This window comes from Orcinus orca, chromosome 6 (genome assembly GCF_937001465.1).
Source record: "Orcinus orca chromosome 6, mOrcOrc1.1, whole genome shotgun sequence".
NCBI classification, from domain to species: domain Eukaryota; kingdom Metazoa; phylum Chordata; class Mammalia; order Artiodactyla; family Delphinidae; genus Orcinus; species Orcinus orca.
The window spans coordinates 67,328,951-67,346,639 of NC_064564.1; the positions used below are offsets into that span (position 1 = coordinate 67,328,951).

Consider the following 17,689-nt stretch of genomic DNA (forward strand, 5'->3'; position numbering starts at 1 on the left):
TGCAGTGGCGAGTGCTGTGGTTTCCAAGAGGTAGAAATGGGTCTGCTTTCTTCTCCTTGCAGAATTCAGCGCATTTTCAAATACCTTGAAAAGATGCCGGCGTGAGGAAAAGGAATACTCAGTGTTCAGCCAGCGGACAGAAGAGGCGTCTGCCGTACAGTACTTCCAGGTCAGGGGAGCGGTCCCAGGTGGAGCTGAGTCGTTTCAGAGTGACACACACCTGTGAATATACCTGGGCGAGGCGGTGGGTGGAGAAGAGAGTGCAGCGGTGTTTTCTTTCTCTTCTGCCGCGCTGTGCGGCATGTGGGATCTCAGTTCCCCGACCAGGGATCCGAACGCATGCTCCCTGCCTTGCAAGCGGGGAGTCTTAACCACTGGACCGCCAGGGAAGTCCCGAGAGTGCGGCGGTTTTTAATGTGTGGTCCTCTGACCAACAGCAACAGCATCACCCGGATTGGGATCTTGTCTCTGTCACTTAGCGAGTTGTCAGGACTTGGGCAAGTTACTGCATCTTCCTGAGGCTCAGTTTCCTCAGCTGAGGAACATACTTCATCTGATTGTTGTGGTGATTTAATTTGATTAGAGGATGTATGTGAAACACTTAGCATGGTGCCTGGCACATAGAAAACTCTACCAAATGGTAGCCATTACAATGATGATATTTATTACTCACTGTCAATGCTCATGGATTTATACGTACCACGTCACCCAACCGGCTTGCCTCAGGTTCCCCACCGTCACTGCCTTCTACCCCACCCCACCCTCTCCTGGGATTTCTATCCAAGGCCCATCTTTCTCTCTAGGCTGATGGGACTCATCAGGGCCGTCCCTTTTGGCCCTGGCCCCTTTCTCTCTCACTTACCTCTGTTATTCTTGATCTGTGCTCTCTCAGCCTCTGCTTTGGGAGGGGGGACCCTGGGCACCAGTCTGGTCAAGATCTAGGTCTGAATCCGCTGTATGGATCAAAGTTCTGAGGTCTCCTTAGAGTTGTGGTCCTTACAAATGGGGCCAGTGTGGACAGGTCCCGGGTGTCTCAGAGCCTCAGCCCCCTGCTGTGTTAGACCAAGCCCGCCTTGACCCAGGTGGCTGTAAGAGCCAAGTACCCGTGAAGGTCCTGCCTCATGGCGTGTTTACCCTCCCTGTCCTTCTCTCTCCCTTACAGTTTTATGGCTGCCTTTCCCAGCAGCAGAACATGATGCAAGATTTTGTGAGGACAGCCACTTACCACAGAGCCATCCTGCAGAACCACACTGACTTTAGAGATAAGGTAATGGTGGCAGCAGGTTATTAATCTCAAACCATTTTAAGAAGCCTTGTCAAAAACTAGGCTGAGGGCTTCCCTGGTGGCGCAGTGGTTGAGAGTCCGCCTGCCGATGCAGGGGACACGGGTTCGTGCCCCGGTCCGGGAAGATCCCACATGCTGTGGAGCGGCTGGGCCCGTGAGCCGTGGCCGCTGAGCCTGCGCGTCCGGAGCCTGTGCTCCACAACGGGAGAGGCCACAACAGTGAGAGGCCCGCGTACCGCAAAAAAAAAAAAAAAACTAGGCTGAGCATTCAGCTTTGATAGAATTACCATACGACCCAGAACTTCCACTTCTGACTGTATACCGAACTAACTGAAAGAATTAAAAGCAGGTATTGAGGTGACTATTTGTACGTGAATGTTCGTGACAGCACTATTCACAGTAGCCAGCACGTGGGAGCTTTCCAAATGCCCATCAACTGACAAAGAGATAAACAAAATGTGGTATATCCATTCGATGGAATATTATGAATGTTGTTTCTATTGATATTGTTCATATAAAGAATGTAATGCTGATGCACGCTGCAGTGTGGATGAACCATGAAAACATGTGCAGTGAAAGAGGCCAGCTACAAAAGCACATATGATTCCATTTATAGGAAACATCTAGAATAGAAATCCATAGCGAGAAGGCAGATTAGTGGTTCCCAGGGGCTGGGGGAGGGGGACTTGGTGGGTACAGGCTTGCCTTTTGGGGTGATGAAAATGTCTCGACAGAGGTTATAGTTGCATAACGTAGTAAATGTACCAAAACCCGCTGCATTGTACCCTTTAAAATGGTTGATGGTTAATTTTATGTTATGTGAATTTTACCTCAGTAAAGAAATGAAGTTTTGAGAGCCAGGAACTCAAGAGACTAAATGCACTATGTTTTGGTGCACAGGACAGGTGAGGAGCTGTATTGCTACATAATGAATAGCCCTTATTGTGTCACTTTACTTCAGTTTTTTTTTTTCATGGACTCCACAAGTGCCTGCATTTATTTCCTTCACAAAATGGATCTGAATGGTGAACGATTGCTAACACTCTGTGCCAGTGTTGTCCCTTATTTTCCTACCTGTTAAACAGCCAAGGTGTTCAAGGTACTCTACAGCTCATCTCAGAAACAGGATCACTGGTCAGTGAACCAGCAGTCATGGGGTCTAGTTTCATATTTTCCCATTTAAGTAGCTCTGTGGTCTTAGGCAAACACTAGATTTCTCTGGGCCTCACAGTCTCTTCTACTGCCATAGTAATTGTAGACCCGTGGCCTTTGAGATTTGCAGCATGAATTCCCCAGGAGGAATGTGGTAGAACATTGAAATAAGGATCCCAATCCCTGCATCCACACCCATTTGCAAAGTCGTACAGCTGCTCCTTTCATGAAGAGATAGTTTCGTTTTTTATCCCTTATCTCTGTGCAATCCTTGGGATGTACTTTGATCAACAGAATATGATAGAGGTGACGTTGTGTGAGTTTCAGAGCCTTGTGGCTTCTGGGCTCACCCTGGTGGAACCCTGAGACCACCATACTGTGAAGAAGCGCTGTCTAGCCTGCTGGGGGTTGGGAGGTGACTTGGAGGAGTGAGGCAGTCCAGTCAATAGCCAACACCAACTGCCAGGCCAATCACTGAAGCCAGCCTGGACCTTCCTGTCCAACCAGCCCTCCAGCTGAATGCAGGAACATGAATGAGTCTAGGCAAGACCAACCGAGAAACTGCCCAGCCCTCCCACAGAGCTGGGAGAAATAATACATTGGTTCTCGTTCAAGCCACTAAATTGTGTTGTGGTTTATGATGCTGAAATAGTTACTTAAAGTAGAGAGAAGACACACGAAAAAATAGTGATAAATAGGCCCCCAGCTAGAAGTTGATTTGCTCATGGGTTGCTTTCTGCTGTCACGTCCATTCTGCTATAGAGCCGTCGGAGAATTCTTAATGTTGGGTATATTTTTTCAGTTCCAGAATCTCCATTTGGCTCTTCTTTATGTCATGTATTTCGTGACTGAGACTGTTTACTTTTCCCTTGATTTCAGTAGTGCTCATGATTGCTGCTCGGAGCGTTATTATAATAGCTACTTGAAGGTTTTCGCCAGATAATTGTAACATCTGTGTCACTGCTGTGTTTGCTTCAGTTGATTATCTATTCCCAGGGAATTGATATTTTCCTGAGTCTTCCTATGCCAAGGAATTTTAGATTGTTTTCCATACATTTTGAATATTATGAGACTCTGGGTCTTGTTTAAAGCCTATGGAGAGAGTTAATATGTCTGATTTAGGATGCATTCAACCTGGTTAGGTTCGGACTGCGTGTTCCATGCCACTAGTTGATTTTCCAAGGGCTCTGGTTCCCGTGTCATTTCACTTTTCAGAGCCTTAGCAGTGCAGCTGGGCTCTGTTCCATGTGCATGTCGCTGGATGGTCAGTCTGGCACCTAGGCAGAGTTCTCAGAGTTTTGATGTGCTAATGATCAGGTCCATGCGTGTATAGTTTGAGGGGTGAGTACAGGAATTTATTTTAAAAAATACTTTATGGGGTTTCTTTGCCCAGTTCCTTCCACTCCATGATCTCCCTGATACTTTCTGGTTCCCTGGGACCCCTTTTGAGTCTCTGGACAAAAAGCTCACTCTGCCGTGCACGTCTATGACCTCGCCTAGGTATCGCCAAGCAGAGAGAGGACAAAGAGAGGGGAAAAAGGCAGTGGGGCTTGGCCCCAGTTTTTGGGAACTATGGCACCATTGAAGGCAGAGGGAGTTTCCCCTGTCTCATAGTTTGGGCTGATGTGATGCTACGACCCCCACAAGGTCTCTGGGGGCTGGAGCATAGAAGAAGGGAGGAAAGGGATGGAAAAGAAAGGGGGGGGGGCAAGGAAGAGGAGGAGAGGGGAGGGGAGAGGAAAAGAAAAAAGAAGAGCAAGGGAAGAACAATTTCCACACTCTCTTTGAGCATTCGGAGTTCCCCTTCTTGCAGCTGGAGCCGGAACAGAGGACACCTCCCGCAGCTCTCTTGCCCGCACCCTGGTGTCCATTTCTGGTGTGTTGAGTTCAGGCCACGGGTGAGGGTAAGGGGGTATGGATCAGTAGTATTTCAAGTTCTGATCCTCTTTCCCAGTCTCCCTGCTACCATTGACCTTTCAGAGGCTTCAAGTAGCTGCTCCCTGCATTCCGTCCAGGTTTTAGAGCTGTATTCAGTGGGAGAGTCAGGGTAAAGTGGGCTTTCTCCTGCTTATGCAAAACTGGACATTTTCAAAAAGTCAAATGTAGGTACTCTGGTGGATGAGTGTGTTGGTAAGAGAAAAAGATAAGACCAGAAATGGCCATGCTTGACCAAAGGTTCTCATGTGTCTTGAGGTACCAGGACCCTTGCTTTGCCAGTGGGGCATTCCTGGTGAACAGTGAGGAAGTAATAAGCATTCCTAATGAGGAAGACCAGGTTATGGTAGGTAGGCAAGGTGAGGATGGAGGGGAAAAGCTTGTTTCTTTTAACACCTTACCTGGTGTTCAAGGCTGTGGATAAGCAGTCTTACTGACCTAAGTCTTACAGGTTTCTCATCAATTAAAATAATTCAATTCTCAGCTGTTGATTGTAATACTTTTATTTGGGGAAACTTCTCTCCTTCTGAAATTGCTTAGCTTTCTTTTTTTAAGATTTTTTTTGTGATGTGGATCAATTTTTTAAAGTCTTTTTTGAATTTGTTACAATATTGCGTCTTTTTTTTTTTTTTTAATGTTTTGGTGTTTTGGCCGCAAGGCATGTGGGATCTTAGCTCCCCGAGGGATCGAACCCACACCCCCTACATTAGAAGGCCAAGTCTTAACAACTGGGCCGCCAAGGAAGTCCCGAAATTGCTTAGTTTTAATCTATAATCTATTTTCTATATTATCTATAATCTGTTTTTAATTCTGGTTATAGCTTCTAAAGACCACTCCCCCAAATTACTTGCATTTGATGAGTTTTTCAGAGTTTCATATAGATCTTGTCATTCATCTGTAAAAACAAAGATATTGGACCAGATCATCTCTAAGGTCACTCCCACCTCTAAACTCATTTGATTCTACAAAATACCTTTTTTCTGCCAGCCTGAAATGGGTTTTTCTGCCAATGAAATAAAATAGGCATCCATCTGTTGGGGTTTATGAAGGTGATAATTAATCACATGACTGATAATTAATTATATCCCTTTCCCCCTCTGAGTTCTGAACCAGTTTAGAAATAGACACAGATGTCAGGTAGAAATCATAATATCAGCTTTATTTTTGGTAATGCTATTTGCAGAATGGGGCTTGGGCCTGTATCCACATAAGGCTTCCTACCCCTTTTTTCCCCCTCAAACTGAACTTTTCCTCTTACTTGTATGCTGAACATGTGGTCTCCCCAGACAAGTCCACAGCCTGCCCAGCAAGCTTCCACCCGGGGGACTCAAGAGCACATGCTTGGGTGGAGCATCGGCAGGCTGGCCCCTTCCAAGTACCAGCACTATGCAAGCCCAAACCATTTTCCAGCATCACCAGTCAGATAAGTCACTCCTATTAGGAGATAAAAAGAGGAAGGGGAGATGACCTCTCTTGCTTCTAGTACTGCCCACTCCTGGGAATAAGTATCTCCTCCCCACTGGAAACTGAAGGAACAAATTGTCCCAGTTTTAATGTCCCAGGAATCCCCTCAGTCCTAGACAGACTAGGATAGTTGCTCACAGTAACTCGAAATCTGTCAAATCTACCACAAATCCAAAATGTTTAAAAATCCTTTTCTGTTTGCTTCGTCATACAGAAGACCCTCCTTGAATGAGCCCTCAGTCCATGGAGGATGCTACCTACCTTTTTACTAAGCTCTTGTGTTCTTTCTCATTGAAATTGGTTACCTAAAAGGGCATGGGTTTAGAATGATCAATACCAATCGCTATTATTTATTGAGCAACTCAAGTATCTGCAAGCACCATGCTGAGAGCTTTCCATACAGTGTCTGTCTCAGTTCAGGCTGCTATAACAAAAATACCATAGACTGTGTGTCTTAAACAACAAACACTGATTTCTCACAGTCCAAGATCAATGTGCCTGTAGAGCTGGTGTCTGGTGAAGGTTCATTTCCTGGCTTGTAGACAGCAGCCTTCTCGCTGTATCCTCACATGGCTGAGAGAGAGAGGAAGCAAGCTCTCCTCTCTTTCTTCTTATAAGGACACTAATCCCATCATGAGGGCTCCACCCTTGTGACCTAATTACCTCCCAAAGGCCACGTATTCAAATACCATCACATTGGGGATTGGGGTTTCAACATGTGGATTTTGGAGGGCACAAAAATTCAGTCTATAGCAGTTTCCTTTGATCTTCATTACAACTTTATTAGATAAAGACTAATATTTTTGCCATTTTAGAGATGAGAGAACTGAGACCTGGGAATGTTGATAATTTACCTGATTTTATACAACTGATAAATGAGAAAGCCAGAATTTGAACCCAGTTAACCTTACTTTAGATCTAGCCCATGCACATAACCTGTGAAAGGCACTGCCATGGGAAGGTGGGTTGAAATTGCCGAGAGAGACTTTTGTTTCTCTGGGCTTAAGGGTGGAGTGAAAACATTGTGGTTACTTAAACATCCCCATGCAGGTATGAGGCAGCATTGCACTGTGGTTACGTGCATGAGTTCTGGAGCCAGAGAGCTGAGTTCAAACTCCAGCTTGGCCACCTGCTGTACATGTGCCATAGACCTTTATCCTGTGGGCCTTGAGGTCTTGAACAGGTTATCTAAAGTCTCTGGGCTTCAGTTTCCTTATCTGTGAGCATAGCAGCTACCTCCTAGAGTCCTTGCAGGATCAAGATGATACAATGCATAGGAAGTGCTTAGTATATTGCCTAAAATATCAACTCAGTCCATAATAGCAAGTATTATTATTATTTATGGTCTTGGGGATGGTGCTATAGTTTCTACCACTGCAATAATTTTAAATCTTTCAAATCTTGATTTCTTCATTCTGCCTCCTCCATGCAGTTTTAATGAAAATCCTCTCTTGGCCAGAGCACTGCTGGCTGAGAACCCCATTTGGAATCTATCCAGGAAACTGACGCTGCTGGAACCCACCCCCTCCCCCTCCTCAGAGTTTCTGTTAATTGCCATATGGCTATTTTTAGTTTCTTTTGCCTGTGCACTTGGAACAAGCAGGAAAAGTCCATCCTGCTGAGGGTACTGGGTTGTGTGAGCCGTAGGGTTTTAATTTGGAAATGTTTTGACACTTCATTTGTCAGGGCACCAGTTGCTGGAAACTTGTGAGAGTAGGCAGGAGCCGGGAGCTTATTATTTTTTTTAAATCAGCATTTTCACTAAAGGAGAGCATTCCCAGTTGCAACAGCTGCTTAGTGCATCCAAAAGTGAGGTTGGCTTAGGCAGAAGGGATTCAGGGATTTGAAAGCTTAAAAGAAAACATAAATAGCTACAACAAACATGCAAAGCAACCTGTTCAGATTGTCAGCTGATCCTCAGATCTGCAGAGCCTAAGCTGCTGGCTCTTCCAGTTTGAGTTTTCTTTGGTGTGGACTTATCATCAGTTTGGTCGAATGTCCTTGGGTCCATCTCTGATCCTGCACTGAAATTCTCTGACCTTAAAACACTGCTACTACTTTATTTGGTTAACCTGGCACACTAATGAGGCCCAACCTTAATCACTGATGGAATAAAGGCTGTAACACAGGCCTGCCGGGTAGTCATGCTGGCATGTGTTAAAACAGGTCTTGCTTCCTGAAAAAAATTTTAACCTCTTTAATGAGGTATGAAGCATGTACATAAAGCTGTACATATTTAACGTATACGACTTGCGAGTTTAGGGATAAGTATACACCCAAGGAACTATCATCACGATGTAGGCCATAACCATATCCATCACTTCCAAAAGTTTTCTCCTGTCCTCTTTATTTATAATGATAACTGTTATTATTATTTTGTGATAAGAACACTTAACGTAAGATCCACTCTCAGCAAATTTTAAGTAATAAATACAGTATTGTTAACTGTAGGCACTAAGCTGTGAAATAGATGTCTAAGAAGTAAGAATTATTCATCTTTTTTTAAAATAAATTTATTTTTGGCTGTGTTGGGTCTTCGTTGCTGCATGAGGGCTTTCTCTAGTTGCAGCGAGCGGGGGCTACTCTTCGTTGTAGAGTGCGGGCTTCTCATTTTGGTGGCTTCTCTTGTTGCGGAGCACGAGCTGTAGGTGCATGGGCTTCAGTAGTTGTGGCACGTGGGCTTAGTAGTTGTGGCTCACAGGCTGTAGAGCGCAGGCTCAGTAGTTGTGGCACATGGGCTTAGTTGCTCCGTGGCATGCGGGATCTTGCCGGACCGGGGCTTGAACCCGTGTTCCCTGCATTGGTAAGCGGATTCTTAACCACTGCGCCACCAGGGAAGATCAAGAATTATTCATCTTGCATGACTGAAACTTTGTACCCTTTGACTAATACTTTCCTATTTCCCTCTCTCTCCAGCCCCTGGTTACCACCGATCTACTCTCTGCTTCTAAGAGTTTAACTCTTTTAAATACTTCATATAAGTGAAATCATGCAGTATTTGTCCCTCTGTGTCTGGCTTATTTCACTTGGAATGATGTCCTCCGGCTTCACCCATGTCGTGTGTCACATATGGCAGGATCTCCTTTCTTCTAAGGCAGCACGGTATTCCATTGTGTGCGTATGCCACGGTATCTTTATCCATTCTTCAAATCCTCCACATCTCGCTGCTGAGTGCTGTTAACCATTGACAGCAGCATCCTCATTTAGAACTGTGGAGGGAAGTGGGAAGAAAGGAAGTAACTCACGACTCCTGCTCGGTTCTTTGCATATCTTATCTCATTTTAATCCTTGCATGTTAGTCAGGGTTCTAAGCTGCCAGCATCAGAAACCAACTCTGCTAATTTAAGAAAAAAAGAAAAAAGAATTTCCGAAAAGGATATAGGATCATCAGAGAGCTAGGCGTGGAGGCTACAAGGAGAAAAATAATTTCCAAAATCATGCTGCAGAATTGATCTCTGGGAGACATCCATGCAGCCAGACGTGGGCACCGCAACCTGCATAGGCTTCACCTGCTGCTACCCTGGAGTGTTGTCCTTAGAACCTTTCTCTGTTGTGCTGCTGGAACCGGGAGGTGGCCATGACCGCACCTGAGTGGATTCTGTGCTGTCCTGCGTCTGCACACTGTCAGCTTCACAGTGCAAGGTGCATCTTATCAGGAGAGCCCCGGTCATGCCTGTGCTTTAGCTTCAGGGATGCTGGAAAAGAGCAGCAGACACCTGTAACTTCCCAAGTGGGAGGCTGGTACTGCCCCGGAAGTGGGACATTCTCCAAGCACAGGAAGGGGGTTCAGATGCTGAGAGGCACAGAAGAAAGGTAAACGCCCGCCACACCACACGACAGAAAAATTCAAGATATATTATTAGCCTGATAGTACAGAAAAGGGACCAGGGCTACATAAATTTAACTAACATGCTTTAAGGTACACGACTGCTAAGTGGTAGAGCTATATGCGAACTCACATCTGCCGGGACTGCACAGTGATTTTGGGAGCAACATAAAGCCATTCTCTATATGTTCTGGGTTGATAATCAAACTGATATTTTATTTTATCTCTGTGATCTTTGGAACATGTACGGGGGCAGGATGTGATAGTGAAAAATGATCTCTGATACATCTATATATCTCTGCCTGTCGTGTGTGTGTGTGTGTGTGTGTGTGTGTGTGTGTGTGTGTGTGTGTTTCCCTATGGCTTGGACTTTGGAGGCCGTTTTAGTTTCCTAGGGCTGTCATAACAAATTACCACAAACTAGGTAGCTTAGAACAGCAGAATTTTATTCTCTCACAGTTCCAGAGGTCAGAAGTCCAAAACCAGGGTGTCAGCACGCCCATGCTCCCTCTGAAGGCTGCAGGGGAAGATCCTTCCTCGCCTCCTTCTAGTTTCTTGAGGCTGCTGGCAGTCCTTGGTGTTCCTTGACCTGCAGGTGCACCACTCCAATCTCTTCTTTGTCACATGGCATTCTCCCCATGTGTCTGTGTCTCTGATGTAAATTTCTCTCTCCTTGTAATGACTCCAGTCACAATGGATTTAAGGCTCACCCTAATCCAGTATGACGTTATCTTCATTTGCTGTATCTGTAAAAACCCTATTTCCCAATAAGGTCCCATTCACAGGTTCTGGGTAGACATGAATTTTGGAGGACACTATTCGACCTAGTACCGAGGCCAAGGTTCACGTTAGGTCATATATCGCAAAAACTCATCCCTGGGATAAATTCTCTGTAATACAGGTGAGGAGAAAGAGGTAGAAAATGGATGTTGGTCTTAACTGATCTCTTTGGCCCCTTAAGCTCTAAGGGGGTGTCCACATAGATTTCCTGAATGTGAGTAAAGCAGATGGCGTGTCTGTGCCAGGATTCTCCTGAGCTTGAATAAAATCTGCTCCTGTAAGAGTACTGGAGAAAGATGCCAGAATCAGCAGAGGAAAATGCTTTCGTTTGGTATGAAAGCAAAGTGCAGCTTTCAAGGAGAGCCAAGAAGACTGAATAAACAGCGATCACAGACTGTCTTTCAGGGCATTTGGGAAAGAGGGAGCTAGGGACTTTAATGCAGTAGATGGATTTTCTAGTCAAGATATCTGTGCTCCAAGCCTGTCTCTGTACCTTTCAAGATGCTGACACGTGACCTCTCTTTGGGGTTAATTTTAAAATGGGATAAGAACACTTAACACATGGTGGCTATAAGAATTCAGTGAACTGCTATACCAGAATCTCAGCACAGCATCAGAATTCTGCGGACATACTGGGAAATTTGAATCAGAAATCACTGGCACTTGACTGGGCTTATTAGGGTAAACTAGGTTATGCTGCTGTAACAGTCAACCCCCAGACCTCAGTGGTTCAAACCAATAGAGCTTTATATCGTGCTCATTGAATCCATCATAGGTTAGCGAAGGGCTGCGTTTTGTCTCATTCTCGCTCAAGGACCCAGGCTGAGGAAGCAGCCTCCATGTGAAACATGACTAGTTCCTGTTGCAGAGGGAAGTGGAGCGTGGCAGAGCACACTCCTTGTTCTTATATCTTCCACCTGAAAGGGACCCATGTTCACTTCTGACCACATTACATGGTCCAAAGCAAGTCATGTGGTCACTCCTAATTCCCAGAGAGCAAGGGATACAATTCTACCATGTGCCCATAAGGAGAACCAGAAATATCTGGTAAGTGGCACTAATGACTATCATACCAGATGCCACTCTTGCAAAATCATTAAAGAAGGGACAGATTGCTAAGGTGAAATTCGCAGTGCTTCAGCTCCGCATGGGAGGGAGCTAGGAAGAAAAGAGGTTTGAAAAAAATCAATATTTCACTGGTATGGTTTTACTGGCTAACTTACTGTGAACCTCTGCCTGGTGGATTCTCTTCCCACTACAGTCAAGGCATTTCAGAAACATCTTAGGGTTGAATTTCTAAACCTTTCCCATTCCCTCTAAGACAGTGCCATGAAGGAAGGGCCAGTTTGGAGCAATGACTGACTTTGTTAAAGGCTTATATAGAAGACTCTGTGCAACAGTAACTTCTGAAGTAGGTGTCTTTGTCTTAATATCTGCTTTCCAGGATAAAAATGGAAGTGGATAAATAGGATAAAGTCAGTATAAAGGAGTTAAATTGCTGTACTAGAACCTGGTCTTTTCCAGCACTGAACCAGGAATTGGGCATGGATGAACTTAAGAGCTTGTGCCTGTATCTTCTTTTTGCTTGATTCCCTAAATCTGAGGTACTGACACACTCAACTCCAGAGTGAGGGCTTAGGTTTAGAATTTAGAAGTTCAGAAACCCGGAAAAGACAGAATCACAGAAAAATGTCAGTAAACATGTTGAATTTTGTTTAAGTAGCACCATTTTCTTAGCCTCAGTCCCGTAAATCACAGATCACGCAGCAAAGGCTTACGTGGTGTATTTTCTTAGGGCAATCTCAGTGGAGCAGGAGAGAGGCAGAGCAGAGGGGGGGAGAGCAGGTGTGAGGGAGGGTGTTACCAAGCTTGCCACAGCTTGATGAGAGACTGATCACCCGGTGTCACCGGACATCATCAGGGAGGTCATACGAAGCCACTCTGTCTTCAAACAGTCCATCAGGGGAGAAAAGGAGAATGACTTCTCCATTGGCTGCCATCTCCCACTGGTGGAGCACGCCCCCGCAGGGTGTTAACTCCCTACTCTTCATGGTGCACGTGCATGCGTGCCAAGTGGGTACTGTCGTGCCTGCCCCATGCCTCAGCTGCGACCAGGGCACTGCGGTAGGAGGCAAGGGACAAAGTGCATGTGGCGTGAGTGAGGTGGGCACTGTTTTATTGTACCCGTGAGCAATGTGAGGGAACAGGAAGCCTCCGCAGCAAACTCCTTCAGCTGTAGCAGCAGCAATGAAACTCAGCTCCATGTTTCAAAGACCAGTACAAGCAATTCCTAGGGCCGCTCTGGCCGGCCAGCAAGGCGAGCGGTCCATTCTGGCGTGCTACAAAAACTGAAGGTGTTATAAGCATCCCCCAAGCAGGGAACCTGGGAGTCAGGCTAGACTTTTTCTTTTCCTTTCCAGTTTCCAAATTCTTTAGCTTCTTTTAATCCAGCATTTTTGCAACTCCTTCCCTTCCCCTTTGTCCCACAGCTGACTCTTTATTCTCATTGTTACTGTATCTTTCCTGGAGGATTGCAAATGTTTTCCAATTAGTTTCCCTACTTGTCCCAGTTAAGATAGCTTTGGCCTCCAGCAGGAGGAAATCCCTACTGAAATTGGCTAAAATGTTGGAGGTAGCATGATTCTGAGGTGTTTTAATCCAGTTTCTCTGAGCATCACATTTCAATTTAACCACGTCCAAGAAAGAAGAAGCATCTTTCTTACGTCTGTCTTAGAAGGGGGAAAACCTTTCCAGTAGCTCCCAACAAACTTCCCCTCAGGTCTCATTAACAATATTTTATCACACACGCAAGTGTAGTGATCACTGGCAAGAGAAACGGAACCACTTACGATTGCCCTGGACCAATCAGGATCCCCTCCCTGGGACTGGGGATGGTTATCCACAAAGGAGGATAAATACTCAATAAAGTGAGGTTCTGATAGGAAGTAAGAAGGGACTGATGTTAATTCGGAACCACCAATGTCTGCCCTGCACCCTCTGATCCTGTGTCCTCCAGTCCACACCACCACTGTGATGCTGCTGAAACACAACTATGAAGTAATTCTTCCACTGCAAACTCTTCCATGATCCTTCTTTGCTTAAGGATTAAGTCCAAGCTCTTAGTGGCGTATACAAGACCATCTACAAGCAAGCATCAGCTTTTGCTCTTGCCATGTTCATTTCTCAACCATGCCCCCTACTTGTACCTCTAACACACACATCATGCTCCTGAGAAGATTTGCTGCCTCCCAGACATGACTGGCCCTACCATTCTTGGGTGCCTTTGTTCAGACTGCTCTCAGTCTGGAGCTCTTGCCACCCCCTCCATTCAGACGGCACACGTTGACTTACCTCTTGATTTTCCTCCTCGGGTCATCTCAGTGAAGTATTTCCAGAATCCTTGGTAGAGTAGACTAATCCTCCTTCATAGTTTCACTGGGTCTATTATATAATACTATCCTTGCCACTGTAACACATCATTATGCTTCTCCCTACTAGACAGTCATGTTATTTTCATCTTTGCATTCCCAGCATCTAGCAGTATTTGGCACAGTGGGTAATAGAAGTCACTTTTGATGTCTGATGAATGATTGAGTGCCTGAGGGTTTAGAGCTGAGTGAGCTAGTCTGAGTCTATTGGCAGCATATGAAGGGGGTTAATCATGGAGAGAGAAGGTAGGAGTGATTAGCATCTTTGTATTTTCTGTAATAATAGAGAAAAATAGTTGGAGAACTGGTGAAAGGGTGGTTAAAAGATTGGTGAAGGGTTTATCTATCCTCTGCCAGAAGACCAGGTGGAATGAAACAAGGGTGCTCATAAGTATTATTTATTCATTATTTAAATACAGGCAACCTTTTTGTTGAAAGCAAGTTTCACTGCACAGAGATGCAGAGTTCTGTCTTATGGGGAGCTATCACAGCAGAATTCTTCTGCCATAGAGAAAGTTCTAATTATCTGAACAAGATTTAAGCCATCAAGGGATGTCTTCTGCAGCTCTTGAAGGGATTTGGAATTTTCCTTCTTTGACAAACCCTAGAGGAAGAGATGTGATGGACTGTGAAAGGCTGTGTAGTTCTCTCATTCTCTTTCTGCTTGGAAGCTGTTCAGTCACCCTGTTGGTCAACAATTTGGATGTTGGAATAGTTGGGTGCAGTCTGTGGGGTAGGGAGCCCATGGCAGGTAACTATGATGATAAAGTACATGACAGTGGAAGAGCATGGGGTACTTGTAACTTGGGGTGATTCAATGGAGATATCTACAGATATAATAAAATAATGGCTGGAAGAAGCAGCAATGGCTGTGGAAGTGCCAGGTGGGTAGGACACAGTTTCGGAGTATAAGGCATACAGAAATGACAGTTGGGGTATTGCAATTCAGAGCAGCCGTTGATATGCTCAAGCAAATAAGGAAAGAATGAATAAATAATAAATGGCGTAACTGGAAGAATCGAGTGTGGGATAATCAGGACCTCGGTATTGGAAGACAGTTATAAAACTGTAGGGTGAAAAGAAGGCTAAATGGGACAAACATTACTGTAGCCTGAACAACACAGAAAATAGAATTGAAAATGAAGGGAGTATCTAAGAGCATAGGGTTTCAACTAGGTACGTTTGTTATTACTCATCTCTGCCATTTATTTTATTTTATTTTATTTTATTTTTTGCGGTACGCGGGCCTCTCACTGTTGTGGCCTCTCCCGCTGCGGAGCACAGGCTCCGGACGCACAGGCTTAGCGGCCATGGCTCACGGGCCCAGCCGCCCCGCGGCATGTGGGATCTTCCCGGGCCGGGGCACGAACCCGCATCCCCTGAATCGGCAGGTGGACTCTCAACCACTGTGCCACCAGGGAAGCCCCTCTGCCATTTATTAAGTGTATGACTTCAACTCCATCTGATTCTCAGTCTCTTTATGTGCAACATGGATAAAATAATGGTACCCACATTAGATAGTTGTCATCATGAGTAAATAAGGTAAAACTACTAAGCAAGCATAGTACATAATAAATATAAAAATAATGGTACATATTTACTTTTACTTTATTAGTCAAGGGTAGTTTTGTTTCATGTTTTTTTAAGGACGTGGATGTTCTTTGTTAATTTTAACCTAGTGAATCCAAATAAATAGCTTTGAACCCTCTTGGGGCTTGTTAGACCTGTTCAGACATTTTTGCAGGATTTCTTTGCCTAGGAAGCCATAAGAGCATGTAATTAAAATCATCTGTACAAGCAAAATGACCTTATATTTTTAATACTTCAAAAATTTTATTTACAAATAAATTCACAGAACTTTTGGCCACTGTTACATGGATCAATTGTTGACTTTTCCCCATTAGTCCTGACAAGAATTTCATACCATTTTCTGGTGCTGCCCCATATAAGCCCCAAATTAGCCATTTTTATAGTTACTGCCTGTGTATCCAGGGGAAGCTGAGGATGAATTCTCTCTCTAGAGGAACATTGTATACTAGAGCTAACTGGATTGTAATGTAATGACAATATGACAATGTCCAAAGAAAGTCATCCTTTGAAGGATGCTTAAGATCACAAGATTGAAGAGGATGCGTTACGCTGGTAGAAGGTACGTTCTTAGGGAGGTAACAGATTCGCGCTGTATCTTTTGGATCATGAGTCTGTTCCCTATCTGTGGTAGTGAGACACATTTTTATTATTCAGTTTGTTTAACAAAGATTTAGTGAGTGTTTTTTACTGTGTGCCAGACCCCATGCTATATCAGGGATTCAGTAGTGACCAAGAAGCAGATAGAAGTCTCTCCTTTAATGAAGGGGAGGGAGCAGAAATTAATCAAATAATCCCTCTTTGAATGAAAAATTATAACTGTGATGAATGTTATGAAGGAAGGGTTTGAGTAAGTGATGATAAGAAAGCGTAGAGCTGGGGCTTCCCTGGTGGCGCAGTGGTTGAGAGTGTGCCTGCCGATGCAGGGGACATGGGTTCGTGCCCCGGTCCAGGAAGATCCCACACGCCGCAGAGCGGCTGGGCCCGTGAGCCATGGCCAATGAGCCTGTGCGTCCGGAGCCTCTGCTCCGCAGTGGGAGAGGCCACAACAGTGAGAGGCCCGCGTACCGCAAAAAAAAAAAAAAAAGTGCAGAGCTGGAGGACTTTTACTTAGCCTGGGAGGGGAGCAAAGGCTAAGGAAGTCTTCCCTGAGGGAGAGCTGTTTGAGATCTGAAGGATGAGTTGATGTATCAGCCAGGGTTCCTGCAGGAGAGGCAAGGCACACTCGACAAGGTGTTTTAGAAGAGTTAAATAACAGGACCATTTACAGTGATGTGGGCAGAGTACAGGGAACCAACACGGTACGGTGAAGCGCCCTGGCACTACCAAGGGTGGGGACCTGTTATCACCCCTTGACCTAAAGGGGGAGGGGGAAGGGGAGGTTACTGGAAACCTGAGAGAATAGTCATAGCTCTAAGAGATGGAAGCCCAGCAAGGGCTGTGGCCTTTGGTAGAGGGGACACAGCCAGTCCATGGAGACCTGGGCGGAAGGAAGCCAGGAGAATAAGTCTTCTGACCGCACTGTCCTCACTCCCTCTGACCTCCTGTTGTCTTTTCTCTTGGGCGATCCCGGCCAGAGGCCAATAGCATGGAGCCATCGGAAGTGTTTAGAGTGTGGTGTGGTCAGATTTACATCTCTTCACAGTCCACCCTTTCCTCCCATCTTTTGCTGCACAGAAGGATGGCCATGGTGCTACAGACAGCCGAGCGCTGGGTACTCATCCAGCTCTGCCCTTTACCAGTAGCGTTACCTTGGGCTGGAAACAGTCTCTCCAAGCCTGTTTCCTTCTCAGTACAACGGGGACATAACTATGTACTCTCCATCCCAGCGGGGCATGAGGATCAAATAGATAGTGTCTGGGGAACGTCCTTTGGAGACTGGAAACTGCTTTACACGTGGAAGAGGGTTTTATTACTCTCTTTTTGCCTCTGTCTGAGGTGAGATACTTTTCCCTAGGATAAGAAAGTATAACTTAATGTCTGCCAAGGTCCTCAAACATACCCAGTTCTGTGATGGCCTACCAATGGTAGAATAAAGCATGGGCTCAATATAATCTTCTGTGAGGACAAGAAAACGTGATTAGAGGCAGCTCCAAGGCTTCCTGAGGTGCCAGATAAGACGGTGTAACATAATTATGTCCTGTCTTCTCCTAGTCTGGGAAACCCCAGCTGGAAAGGGCTGAAAGAGTGTATTTCCATTAGAGCCTAAATACTTGCTTGGACTTGTTTGTT

General features: G+C 45.2%; 1 protein-coding gene across 3 annotated transcripts in view; it reads left to right on the forward strand.

Moving 5' to 3' along the window:
• LOC101269532 (histone-arginine methyltransferase CARM1-like) overlaps positions 1-17,689 on the forward strand; it is a 272,045-nt gene that overhangs the window by 159,263 nt on the left and 95,093 nt on the right. For all 3 annotated transcript variants that reach the window (XR_004480189.2, XM_033417338.2, XM_033417340.2), the window contains exons 3-4: positions 63-169; positions 1,163-1,267. Coding sequence is in view for 2 of the 3 variants with exons in the window: in XM_033417338.2 (XP_033273229.1) it covers positions 63-169; positions 1,163-1,267 (212 nt within the window). In the remaining variant the exon portion in view is untranslated. The remainder of the gene's footprint in view (positions 1-62; positions 170-1,162; positions 1,268-17,689) is intronic.